Genomic DNA, 11,773 nt, shown 5'->3' with positions numbered 1-11,773 from the left:
CAGGAATGTATCCCGCCGTGTGGAGCCCGACGATGGTGGCGTCAGTAACCTTGGAGGCCACCCACCTTCCTTCAGATTCGCATCGGCCATTGGTGTGGGAAGCGGAGAACTGGGGAAAGCGTTAAGCTTGGAAAGGGGATTGGGGGTGTCGAATCTTGGAGAATTTGAGCGCCGGAGTAGAAGGAGAGCGTGGGAGTATGGATTTGCCCTGCTCTTTATAAGTCAGTAAAAGGCGAAATGTCCCCTTCGTTGCACCGTAAAAATTGCCATGTTTCGGATGGCCATGCTGTTATGGCCGCTTTGGGTGAAATAATCGATTGATGATATCCCCTAAAACGCGGGGCACGTCTCTGTTTAGGTGCGACATGCCAATGAGAGGGCTGCCTCGAACCACGATTCGAATAAGTAATAACTGATGCATATGGTGTCACGGGTGGTGACGCTTTGGAAAAAGTTGTCAGTAATTGACTGCTGAACACACCTATGCTTCCAGTCTTCAAGATTACGCAAGCCATGCACTTCGAATGAGTGAAGATGCGTTTTGGGTAGTGCGTGGTCGGTTGATCTTATCCCTTGTCAGAAGGGGGGTATGATCCGATTGGGGATCTACAAGCTTTGTGCGGATGCTTGGCCTGGGGCGGAACCTTCCTACTAAGTCATAGATCATCCAGCCAAAGATAGTATCCAAAAAAGATTATCATCCTCGGCTTCGAAGACAAGTTCGGGGGCTATTGACAGTGTCCTGGACTAGGGGGCCCTAGCCTAGCTGGCCTAGTCCATGGGCCGAGCTGACATCTCGTTAATGAGGAAGGACTCTGGAGGCCTGTGACCAGTGCATATCGAGCTTCACCGAGGAATTGGCTTGTACTCCAAGAAGATCTAGTAGATTTGGCATGTAATCCTTAGATGGCAACCGACCATGCATAACCCTAGATACCCCTGGTGCCTATATAAACCAAAGGGTTTATTTCATAGAGGATACTTGATTCATTCATCATAATACCCCTAGGGTTTAGACCATAACTCACGATCTCGAGGTAGATCAACTCTGTACTTTTATGCACTCATAATATAAGCAAGAGCAGGACGTAGGGTTTTACCTCCTTAAAGAGGGCCTGAACCTGGGTTAAAACACTGTGTCCTCTATCTCTTGTTACCCATCAATCCGATCTCACAGCTCAGGCCCTCCCTACCTGAGGTCTGCCGGTTTTGACATCGACACATACCTTGGCCTTGCCGGCATACCCAACGGTTCCCATATGATGTGGGTACTTGTTCAATTTGGCAATTTCATTGTGTTTCTGGCCTTTTCTTTAAATTTCGGTGTGGTCTTTGCCACACAAATTCATCCCACACACATGGCTGAATTTGAAAATAACATTGTAAGGGAGCTGCATTCTGGCAAACGAACTTCGTCGTCAAGGTGGACTTCCATCCAGGGAAATATTCCTAGTGGTAAGAAGAGTTGCGCACCTAACATCCTTCATGTGTTCCATATCTACAAGGAGGTACATCATGATCTCGTTAATGAACGGTTGCCAATGATTATCCGATACTGATTTCCATTTCTCAACGTGCATTGTACTCGATCACGAACCATAATCCCAACAACCCTTTGAACTTATTTATAGCAATATCCGATGACAGTGGAGTGCCCATTGTCGAATTGACATCGGTAATCCTAAATATGGATTCCGGCCTTTGGGCAACTCCTCTACACCCGATCACTGTTTTTTCTCGCATTTGTCTGCGTGAAATTGGATATGGGAAAGCAGAAAAGGAAAAAAAAGTACAAACCCCTCGCTGTTTGAACTTGCTGGGGTGGAGAGTCATGGTGGTGACAGTGGATGTGGTAGCGTAGATGTTGTTGGCATTAACTGTGGCGTGGACGAGGGCAGAAGGAGTCAGCAGCAATGGAGCTGACAGAGATGTAAAAGGAGACAACATCTTTCTTTTCCTTTTCAGTTTTTCTTCACCAATTTTTTAATTTTCTTTTGGATTTTTTCATCTTATGTTTTTTCTTTTATTGTTTTACTTTTTTAATTTAGAAACAATTTTTGAATGCATATTTTTTAAGTTCATAATTTTTTTGAATTCAAGATCTTTTTTAATTTATGAATATTTTCAAATTAATTAACATGTTTAAATTCACAAATATTTGGCTTGTTCGCAAATGCACCACACGGGACGGGCCACAAAAAAGAAACATCAGATTTTTTTTTAGGGGAAAAGAAACATCAGATTTGTTTTTAGGCAAAAAAGAAACATCAGATGCAATAGCACCATCTATCAATGTGGGTTGCTCAAAAAAAAAAATCTATCAATGTGGGTGGGCCGCAACAATTGGCCCGTTTCGCAACCGGCCGCGCGTTGTCGGTCCGGTCGGGTCCAGTCCAGACAAGAACCAGGTGTCCACCCTTCCCGGCGACAACAACGCGCCGCACACCGCACTCCTGTTCCGCGCCACCGCCGTCCATCCCCCGCCGCCTCTCAAGCTGACTCCAAACACCACGCCGGCGACATGCCGCCCAAAGGTTGGTCCTTTTCCTCTTCTCCACTAGGCACTCCTCCCCACTACTTCTGCACGAACGGCCAACTTGTCGCGCTGCGCCTGACCTCGACGCGATTGATTGGCTGCAGAGCTGCCTGGGTTCTACTACGACCCGGACAAGAACCGCTACTTTCCCACCAAGGGCCGCATCCCCGGCGCCGCCAACCGCCCTCCTCGCCCTCCGCCGCCGCCCGCTGAGCCCTCGCCTCCTCCCACAGAACGCAGGAAAAGGGCGAGGCAGTCCGAGCTGCTGCATGCCAGAGAGATGTACGGCGGTGGTGTGATATTCTCCAAGAACAACAAGTCCACCTTCAAGCAGCAGTGCCAGTACACACAGGCGTCGCAGCCCATGGTGCTGATCCGAGCTTCTCTTTTGCTGCAGCTTTCCCTTTCGTTTCGTGCAATATATGCTGATACCATAGCGCTGCTTGGTAGGTTTGGAAGTACCAAGGCACAACCTTAGTGGCTGATAAGGCACTGGAGGAACTGCACGCCATGGTTCAGACACCGAGTGGGCTGCGTGAGTCCAAGCTATTAGCGACCGGCAGCACGAATGGTTCAATCAGGTGAGGTTTGCCAAAGCACTCATTTTCTGTCCGTGTAGTGAAAAAGCTTTAGAACTTGACAATTGATTGTCGGGAGTATAGATGTACCATCAGTTGAGGTTATCCTGAATTCTTGATACCATACCGCCAACATACTCCAACGGCTAACAAGCTATGCAATAATGGATTTTGAAAACGAAATTACTAAAACACAAATACAACAATTTCTCTTTTCTTGAAGACAGAATGTGCATGGCTTTATAAGTTTAAAAAATTGTTGGATTCTTTGATATTCAGTTGTTCTCTTTGAGTATAAGCGTGACCATACTGGTGTTTCATGTCGCATGACATATTTTTATCTGGCAGATTATTTGGGTTGGGAACTGCTCTAGAGAATTTTGAGGATGAGATGGAGTTTTTACCTCAGCCTGTTTGGACTCCCTTGGGAAAGCAGAAAGCAGCAGTGAATTCTCCACTTGCAAATGTCTGGTCATCTGAAACAGCTTTCTCAAACTTCTCATCCAGTATATCTTGCATAAAAAAGTTTGGGCACAACTTCCATGATGCAGCCAGCGCCAACTCATCGGTTCAGCGAGCATTGTATCCTCAAAATTGTTTCTTCTATTATGCATATTACTGTTGTCATAATTACGTGTGTTTCGACTTGTGCATTTTATGTTCTGTACTATTGCCTGGTAATTGAACATGAGCTTGGGTTACTTGACATCGTAAAACATGGTGGCTACTCTTGGATCTGGAGGATCCGGTGGTTCTGTTTATATTATGGATATGTCAACTATCGACTCTGCAACGGTTTCACGGAATGCCCATGAAAGAATTGAAAGAGTTGCTTCATTTGATCGTACAGTATGGACTGCTGATTGTAATTCTGATGGCACACAAGTAGTTCTAGGTGAGTTGGCTGACTGGACTTCAGTTTAGGCCATGCCCAAAGTTCCCCTGTTACACAGAGTAACGAATTTGTTTTTTTTAATAATCCTTTCAGCAGTACTTTATGCTATTTAATACTCCCTCCGATCCAAAAAAAGTGTCGCAGCTTTGAACTATTAGTTCAAGCTGCGACACTTATTATAGATCGGAGGGAGTAGTAATAACACTATGAAGTTTGCTGCATTCAGAATCTTTGATAATCTTTTTAATGTATTGACATGGCAAGATCATTCTATAAGAATTTATACATAGAAACTGACTACAATTACACAGAAAGATTAGCTTGCTATTATGAGTATGTATAATTGCCTCCCACCATAACTTTGTTATACGTGTTCATTGAATTTTGAAGTCATTTGTTTCATTAGGTGGAGGTATTGTAGTAACTTGTTGTCACAACTTAGCTTTTTTTAGAACTGTACCAGCTTTGCAAGTTGCCTATTTTATACAAGGAAAGTGGAAGGTCCTTTTTTCTTGGAATTATGGGAGTAGGCAGTGGAAGAACTTCTTCTGTATCAATTAAGCTTGTGGATTATTAAGCATTTTTGCTCATATTATTTCTAGGTACAAACACTGGCGCTGGTTTGCTTAATTTGGAGACGGGGACATTATCATGGCTGTATCGTTGTAAAAGTGACATTCTCTCCCAGCAATTTGTGCACTCGGTAACAAATTATTTTAAATGTATACATTTCCACTTAGTAGTAGGTTTCATATGTCCAATGGTCTGTTAGGTGTGTATCGTCAGGAGAGTCACCAAAACTTTTTGTCTTCTATGAATAGCTGAATAAATGCCTAATGCCTTTGTTTTGTTGTATAGAGCTCTAGACGGTACATATATTTGTATGAGTTCTCTAGCTGGTTCCTGAACTTTGAGCTTTCATCTGTGATTTGATTATTAAATGGTTGCTGTTGCTACCAAATTGCCACGTTTGGCGTAGTTACTACAACATACCTTTGCCTGTCTCCACTATGCTCATGTAATTTTGCTCATTTTGTTCAGGGAAATGTGGTGCTATGTGGACTACGGAATGGGAGCATAGTCCCTGTTGATGTGCGGGAAAGGCACAGTAATCAACCTACTGGTCGATCTTCACCTAGCACTGCTAGGGGGACAGTTCCCATGCTGTCTGCAAGGCATAATGCCAGAGGGAGAAACCAGGTAAATACCACTATTAGCTCACAGTGTGTTTAATGTAGCCATCAAAAGTTACCATCTCGGCATTGTTCAAGTTTTTTTTTTGTACTTTGACATATCACTAGAATAAAATGATATTTTGAATGCCTAATTAGGCAATTCAGCCCATCAATGAATGTATCATATGATTGTGGTTTGGAAATAAAAATCCTTGCAGGCTGATAAGGCAAAATCATCTAGGGTTATCTCTATGCCTTCAGCAGTTTGCAGGTAACCACTATTATTCTTGGCTTGCTGACACTCTAGTTTGGACATGATCAAGTTTCTTGGTGCTAAAAATTGATATTGTTACCCAGCCTGGTTTCTCTGTCATCGGATGAACACTACTTCTTAGGGAGTTCCATGGATGGATCGGTAAGCTTGTTCTTAATCATTTTTTGTGGTATCAATGAATGAGTAGATGTGCTCAAATTTTCACAGGATTGATTTGCCACTAATGATAATATTTTCTTAAAACTCAGTGCAGTTTAACAAGATGTTTATTTGCGGGGGTAACAAGATGTTACCTACAGTAATAGAAAAAATGAGGCTGAGGGTAGCCCCCCGACACATTATTTAAAGAAGATAGTGAGAATATAAGATACACTGGTTTATTTGCCCCGTGAAATAAATCAATGAGATTTAGTCCTCCCCAAAGGGGTTATTGCCCAGTTCCCAGATATTAACTAATACTCCCTCCGTCCCAAAATAACTATCTCAACTTTAGTACAACTTTGTACTAAAGTTAGTACAAAGTTGAGACCCTTATTTTGGGACGGAGAGAGTATTAGTTAAAGTTTCGTGTGTTAGCAGCATAATGAGTTAAAAGGATTACATGTTTCCTGCATCTTCATTACAAATATTAGCAGCATAATGAGTTGACGCTTTATTGTATCCAGCGAATTTCAAATTGATACAATTTCAGCATTTTGGGACAGATAAATTATACAGTATTATTTAAAATGAATTATAATTCTGTCTTATCTGAAATTATTGCCTCTGAAGTGAGGAAAGTACAGAGCATCATGCTTCTCTGAGATGGTAACAAATGTTTCATGCAGCAGCTTGACTTTTGTGTTTTCTGTTGTACAGATCAAGCTATTTGATCTCCGTCTCATTCAGAAGGGGGCTATACAGTCTTATGCAGGGCATGTGAATTCACACAATAATTTACCACTTGTTGTTGATCCATCTGAAACCCTACTTATGTCAGGTAAATTTATTATTGGTTCTAGACATCATTGTGGTTGTTTTTGTCATATACTGCTATGAAGAATGTCTTTTGAGGTTACCCATTGAAACTGAATGTGGTTTTTTGGATCGATAAAAACATTTCGATGTATTATTTGCATTTTCACTCGAGTACCTCACTTCATACTCCAGTTTGTGAGCATTAGACTTAAATTTGATAAATGTCAGCAGCTATGCTTGTTCATGCAGTGTGTCAGTAACAGATGCATTGGTATTAAAAAGATCCCCACCTATAGTTTTTCTGTATGATATACAAGTGTAAGAGGGCTTTGGCATTCCTGGAATTACTGCAATATCGAATCATGAGTTTGTGAAAGCTAAATTTCGAGAAAACTATGCTGTTACTAGCTGGTCCATGTTTACTTTATTAGGCTATACAGGACAATGAACAACATAGTGGCATCTTTATGAACGTGCATGGCTAGAACATTCCTGGCAAATTGCCATTTTCAGCAAATCCTTATTCTTGGCAGGTGGGGAGGACTGTACCGTCCGTATTTGGAGCATCAAAACAGGCGAGCAAATATTTGCGAAGAGCGTGGCTGACACTCTCTTCACTGCACTTTGCTGGCCAGAAAGCAACCTTGACTTGGATGGTTCTTCTTCGCTGTTTGATCTAAACCACAGTTGGGGGGCTTGGATGGGATCACGTGATGGCCTGTTCTACATGCATGGTACTTAAACTGGCTGTGCACTGATACAAACTCTGGAGCGGACGGATGCAATTACTGCTTTTTCTTCGGGAAGATGCATCGAAGACGATTGATCCTGTTGGTTGGTTCACCGAAAAGTGTGCTCAAGCTGGTGTCGCTGGAGGGATCTCAGCGGTCGTAGTTGATCCTGTTGGTTCTGGAAGCGAGGGTTAGTTATATGGGATCTGCTCCTCTTAGAGTAATAGTGATGATGATCATGTTGTTTCTCTTAGTGATAGGTAAGTCACCTGTCTAGTTTGGTATCTGAGTTACCTTAGGAAAGCAGACAATATTGTATCATATGCTTTTTTAGCATCGCTAGTTAGTCAGCAATGTGATATTTTCTGCAATATTAGCAAACATACATATTTCTGAACTCTGTTTGTATTCTAGCATCATATATTCATAATAGCAAACACTGCTTCGGAGGTATCGGTACACCATTCCAGATCTTTTTTATCACACAAAACTGGCGCGACATTTTATTCAGCTCTTCCTACTTGCTACTAGCTACACCCAAGCATGTTCAGGGTATGTTGCTTGGTACTGTCTACATTTACAACACTTGATCTCTCAAACTTCCAGCCCCATGTTCAAGTTAAACCTAACAAGCTTTATAAATTCTCAACAGATAAGGTCACCCTCTTTGCTGTTTGTCGCCAGTTCCAATCTTTCCCACTTTGTTCGGAGCGTGATGAACAGGAGAACGGCGTTCTGGCAAAGGAGACCGCATATCTGACCCATCCATAATCCCTGAAACAGGTAATTGCACATGATCAGTGAGGAGAACAGTAGTTTGTACTTTGTAGCGGTGGTTTGTGCACAACAAACATGCCTGAGATAGATGCTGAATTTCAGAAAGACATGTCTGTACCTTAGTATGAAAGCCAAGCTTGAATCCAAGTAGGAGAGACAATGGCAAGCCTATTATGTAGAAGGCCACCAAGTTGGTCCATGCTACCAGGTGCTGCCAACCACAGCCTCTTGAAACCCCTACAAGTTTATCCACAGGTTACTGCCAAATGGCCTTCACCTGAAACAATAAGATTGAAACACATTTAGAGAGATCCATTGAACTAACCTGACAGGACTCCCTGAGTGGAGTCCAGCACCACTGACCCAATGAGAAATGGAGTCATCGAAGCAAATGCACTTATCACTGCCTCACTCTTGCTGAACAGCCCAGCCCACAAATTATGGCCAAGACCTAGGAGCAGAAGAAATGTCACTCCCAGGAGTAGGGAGAGCGCGAGCGTCACCTTGAGTGCCTTCTTTGCCTTGTCAATGTTACCTGCTCCCAGCTCATTCGATACCCTTGTGCTGTTGAAATGAAACAGCACTTTTTAAGTCAGCATTGTCAACTTAATCTTAAAGGACATTTTTTTTTCTTTTTGTTGCAAAATCCTCAAGGGTTGATGACATGGGTGTCATCAGTTATCGTAGCAGTATTACCTGATGGCAGCAGCGAACCCGTAGGTGATCATGTATGAAATTGATTCCGTGTTTGCACTGTCAGGTTGCATCACACTGATGTTAGCATTTTATGGACACATAAACATGATCTTCAGTACTCAATATGAAGGGAGAGAAAGATAGTTACCACATCGCAATAATAGAAGTGCTCATTTGAGAATCTGGCATCAGCCCAGCAAGCAACACCAATATCTCAAACGCCCAGTATTCAAAGCTGCCATTTGTAGGTAACAATCATATATTCTCAGTATGGGGATATATTAAGAGGCGATCAATGAATGGATCTGAGATCGTTGTAAGTGTACTAACCACACCATCATTGCAGAGGGAACAGCTAACTTGAGGCCGGGCAGCACGTACTGAAACGCTTCTGTTGAAAATCCCGCCCAGGTCTGCTTGAATCTCGTCGACAACATCACATAGGATGCGAGCATAATGAAAGATAGCCACAGAGACAGCGAAGTTGACATGGCTGGGCCTGCGAAGCCAAGCCCCAGGTAGTGCACGGAGGCATGGGTAATCCCGACATGGAACACCAGTGGCAGGAGCGAGAACGCCACCAGTGGCATCACCACGGACTGTGTCTGCAGGAACCTGAGGATACACTGGATGAAGCCAAAGGCAAACTGTGCCGGGATTGTGTATCGCAGGAACACCGCTGCCATTCTTGAGACCTCGGGGTCTTGGTGCAGGAAAATGAGGAGTGGCTCGGTGTAGAGCCACAGGAGCGAAACGAGGACTGAAAAGAGAGCCGAGGTGATGATGGATGCCTGGAGGTACACGCCGAGCATGCGGTACACCTTTGCGCCATAGCCTTGGCCGCAAAGCGTCTCCAGAGACCCGCTTAACCCAGTCTGCATGGGAACAAGGTAGTCAGTTCATCAGTATGCGCTGTTCCTCTTGGTTTCTCTACTAAAATATGCATTGCGTAAGGTTTTGTGGTAAACTGAAGGGATGGAAACATCAAACTGTTGCAAAGTTGAAAATTCTCAATAGGAACAACCAGTCTAACCAGGGCTGAAGAAATCACAGCAACATACTGCACTACCATAGTAGTACTAGTACAGTTCAGGATTTGACTTCCTCAGTTGTCTCAACCTGTGACCATGTGCTGTGTTTATTCTGAAGCCTGACATATGCTTAATTCCTGGGATCCGGATAAAGGGCATGTGCAAATCTGTCTACATTGGCGATGAAAGATCCATGGCAATCTTACAACAATGGTCCTAGCCTGACAAACTTTTGCCTATTATAACGAAGCATACTTGAGAGTTGACTCTATGCTTCACAGCCAACATTATCTTTGCAACCACAACACACTAGTACTGACATATATATAGCCATGAATATAGGACTTGACCAGTCTTATAATACCTACCGGCTAGACAACTGATCATAGCTCATGTACTGAAATGGCACAGCATGGCATTGCTTTCATCTTAAGAGAAAAAAGAGATTCTGTGCATAAATTTCTGCTGCACTTTGATGTTTCCTTGTGTTGAATTTGAAGCCAAATGGCATGTTGAAGTTTTGTCTGTGTATTCCTTGCATCCATTTAAAATTAGCAAGTAGGTTAGGCCATAGTCAGGCAAATGCGCAAGGACTTTTCCTTTTTTTAGAATAAATGTGTAAGGACTAAAGCGACAGGTTTTAGGTGCCAGCATAATAGGGGTTTTAGAATTTGTCTGGTCCAAGTCCTCTGTATCCTTGTCTAGACAAGTCCTCTCTTTGAAACATTCTTCTCAAAAAGAAGTATCAATGCTGGATGTTCATATTGCCCAGTGACTGCAACATAACCCAACACTGAAAGAATATCATACTAGTTTATTAATGCATTCATTTATTTATCCTTTAAGAAAACATATTCACAAGCTAATCCTGTGCAATGGCTATGATTCCTTATACACCAAAGCTCGTGAAAAAGCCTCAAGTAAACGTCCCAATCCAAGATTGAGAAGCCATTCGCGTCATTTACACCATAATTAATATATTTAACAAAGCTTAGATAACCACTACAGACCTATATAGTATAGTACATGTCAAGGACCTAACCAAATACGCTTTAGGATATTAACTGATACAACTAGTTGTTCATTTATTTATTTATGGTAACTCTAGTCTGAGTAATTAATCTGCAGACAGATCAAAGTGAGTAATTGTTATTCTAGTTTTGGAGACAGATCTAAGTGATACAATGAATGATGGAGCATATGTCTATGACGGGCAACTTAGTTGAGCAATGGAGACTATGGAGTGGTGGCAGTAAAAATTAAATACCAAGCTCATATGAGCTCAAGCTGAGAACAGCACATTCGGTAGGTAAACATTGTTTTCGATGCATACAGGGAGGGACGGCGAAAGGGACAGAGAGGAGGAGAAGCCGGCCCCTTCCCTTGGAATCAGATCAAATCAATGGAGAAGAAGGATGAGGCGAAATATGGTATATAATTGGTACCATGAGCGCGATGCCTGTGACGGTGGCCCACGAGTTGCCGAGCGTGGCGCCGGCGAGCTCGAGGTCGCCGATGCGGCCGGCGTACATGACGGAGACGAGCGGGATGGCGTAGAAGGCCGTGCTGGTGGCCACCATGGGCGCCGCGAAGGCAACCTGCCCCGCAGCCTCCTCCGCGTCCCACAGGCACCGCCACCACCTCCTTCTCCCTGCTGCTGCTGCCGCCTCTCCGTCGCCATTTTCGCTTCTCCTCGCGTTAAGCTTCCCATCCAGCAACGGAGCAGCTGCCCCTTCTTCGCCCATTCCCTCTCTCTGCAGGCTTATTGCTTGTGCTCTGTGATGTGTGTGTACGGAGCAGCAGGTGAAGCAAGCGCAGGGAGGACAGGGCACGTTGGTGTTGGTATATAAAAGGGTGGCAGTGGCAGTGGCAGGGGCGATGGAACACGAACCATTCCAGCTACTTGTTCTTTTTTCTAAGAGCATCTCCACTCGCGCCCTCAACAGCCCCAGGGCAAGTTTTTTCGTGCCGACGCCGAGAAAATCCCTCAGTCGCATCCCAGAACGACGAAATCCGCTGGCTCGACCCATTTTTTTGGGCCGGCGATCCGAGGCCACCGAACCCAGCGCACTAGGGGGCGCTCCGGGGAAGGAAAACCCGCAGGCGAAAAAGCATCTTTCACT

General features: G+C 43.8%; 2 protein-coding genes across 3 annotated transcripts; one reads left to right on the top strand and one right to left on the bottom strand.

Annotated features, from left to right (window-relative positions):
• Nucleotides 1-2,385: 2,385 nt before the first annotated feature.
• LOC123188855 (DDB1- and CUL4-associated factor 4) lies at nucleotides 2,386-7,610 on the top strand. 2 transcript variants are annotated; one of them, XR_006495254.1, is made up of 12 exons: nucleotides 2,386-2,534; nucleotides 2,641-2,903; nucleotides 2,987-3,117; nucleotides 3,463-3,696; nucleotides 3,834-4,009; nucleotides 4,612-4,712; nucleotides 5,051-5,209; nucleotides 5,403-5,455; nucleotides 5,542-5,599; nucleotides 6,317-6,437; nucleotides 6,949-7,406; nucleotides 7,561-7,610. XR_006495254.1 is itself a non-coding variant. In XM_044601129.1 (11 exons), exons 1-11 carry the CDS (start codon nucleotides 2,522-2,524, stop codon nucleotides 7,155-7,157), a joined length of 1,518 nt encoding a protein of 505 aa, XP_044457064.1. In that variant the 5' UTR covers nucleotides 2,386-2,521; the 3' UTR covers nucleotides 7,158-7,610. The 2 variants fall into 2 exon arrangements, 1 of the variants encoding a protein (XP_044457064.1); XM_044601129.1 differs by having other exon boundaries at nucleotides 6,949-7,610.
• On the bottom strand, nucleotides 7,536-11,483 carry LOC123188856 (protein DETOXIFICATION 18). Its single transcript, XM_044601130.1, has 7 exons — nucleotides 11,096-11,483; nucleotides 8,950-9,494; nucleotides 8,768-8,854; nucleotides 8,620-8,676; nucleotides 8,249-8,487; nucleotides 8,042-8,160; nucleotides 7,536-7,920 (listed from the first exon to the last, which is right to left on the bottom strand). Exons 1-7 carry the CDS (start codon nucleotides 11,393-11,395, stop codon nucleotides 7,792-7,794), a joined length of 1,476 nt encoding a protein of 491 aa, XP_044457065.1. The 5' UTR covers nucleotides 11,396-11,483; the 3' UTR covers nucleotides 7,536-7,791.
• Nucleotides 11,484-11,773: the final 290 nt, after the last annotated feature.

Source organism: Triticum aestivum, chromosome 2A, assembly GCF_018294505.1.
Source record: "Triticum aestivum cultivar Chinese Spring chromosome 2A, IWGSC CS RefSeq v2.1, whole genome shotgun sequence".
Lineage (NCBI taxonomy): Eukaryota > Viridiplantae > Streptophyta > Magnoliopsida > Poales > Poaceae > Triticum > Triticum aestivum.
The sequence above is the reverse complement of the archived record's forward strand: the minus strand, read 5'-3'. Positions and strand labels throughout refer to the sequence as shown.

What these genes read in the sequence shown, in the direction of transcription:
- LOC123188855 (XM_044601129.1), top strand. An exon ending in CACAGGCGTCGCAGCCCATG is followed by an intron (nt 2,904 to 2,986) that starts GTGCTGATCCGA and finishes GCTGCTTGGTAG; the next exon opens with GTTTGGAAGTACCAAGGCAC. An exon ending in ATGCCAGAGGGAGAAACCAG is followed by an intron (nt 5,210 to 5,402) that starts GTAAATACCACT and finishes AAATCCTTGCAG; the next exon opens with GCTGATAAGGCAAAATCATC.
- LOC123188856 (XM_044601130.1), bottom strand. Translation starts at nt 11,395, where the DNA reads ATGGGCGAAGAAGGGGCAGCTGCTCCGTTGCTGGATGGGAAGCTTAAC. An exon ending in ACTTCTATTATTGCGATGTG is followed by an intron (nt 8,677 to 8,767) that starts GTAACTATCTTT and finishes GCAACCTGACAG; the next exon opens with TGCAAACACGGAATCAATTT. An exon ending in AGCTTGGCTTTCATACTAAG is followed by an intron (nt 7,921 to 8,041) that starts GTACAGACATGT and finishes TACCTGTTTCAG; the next exon opens with GGATTATGGATGGGTCAGAT.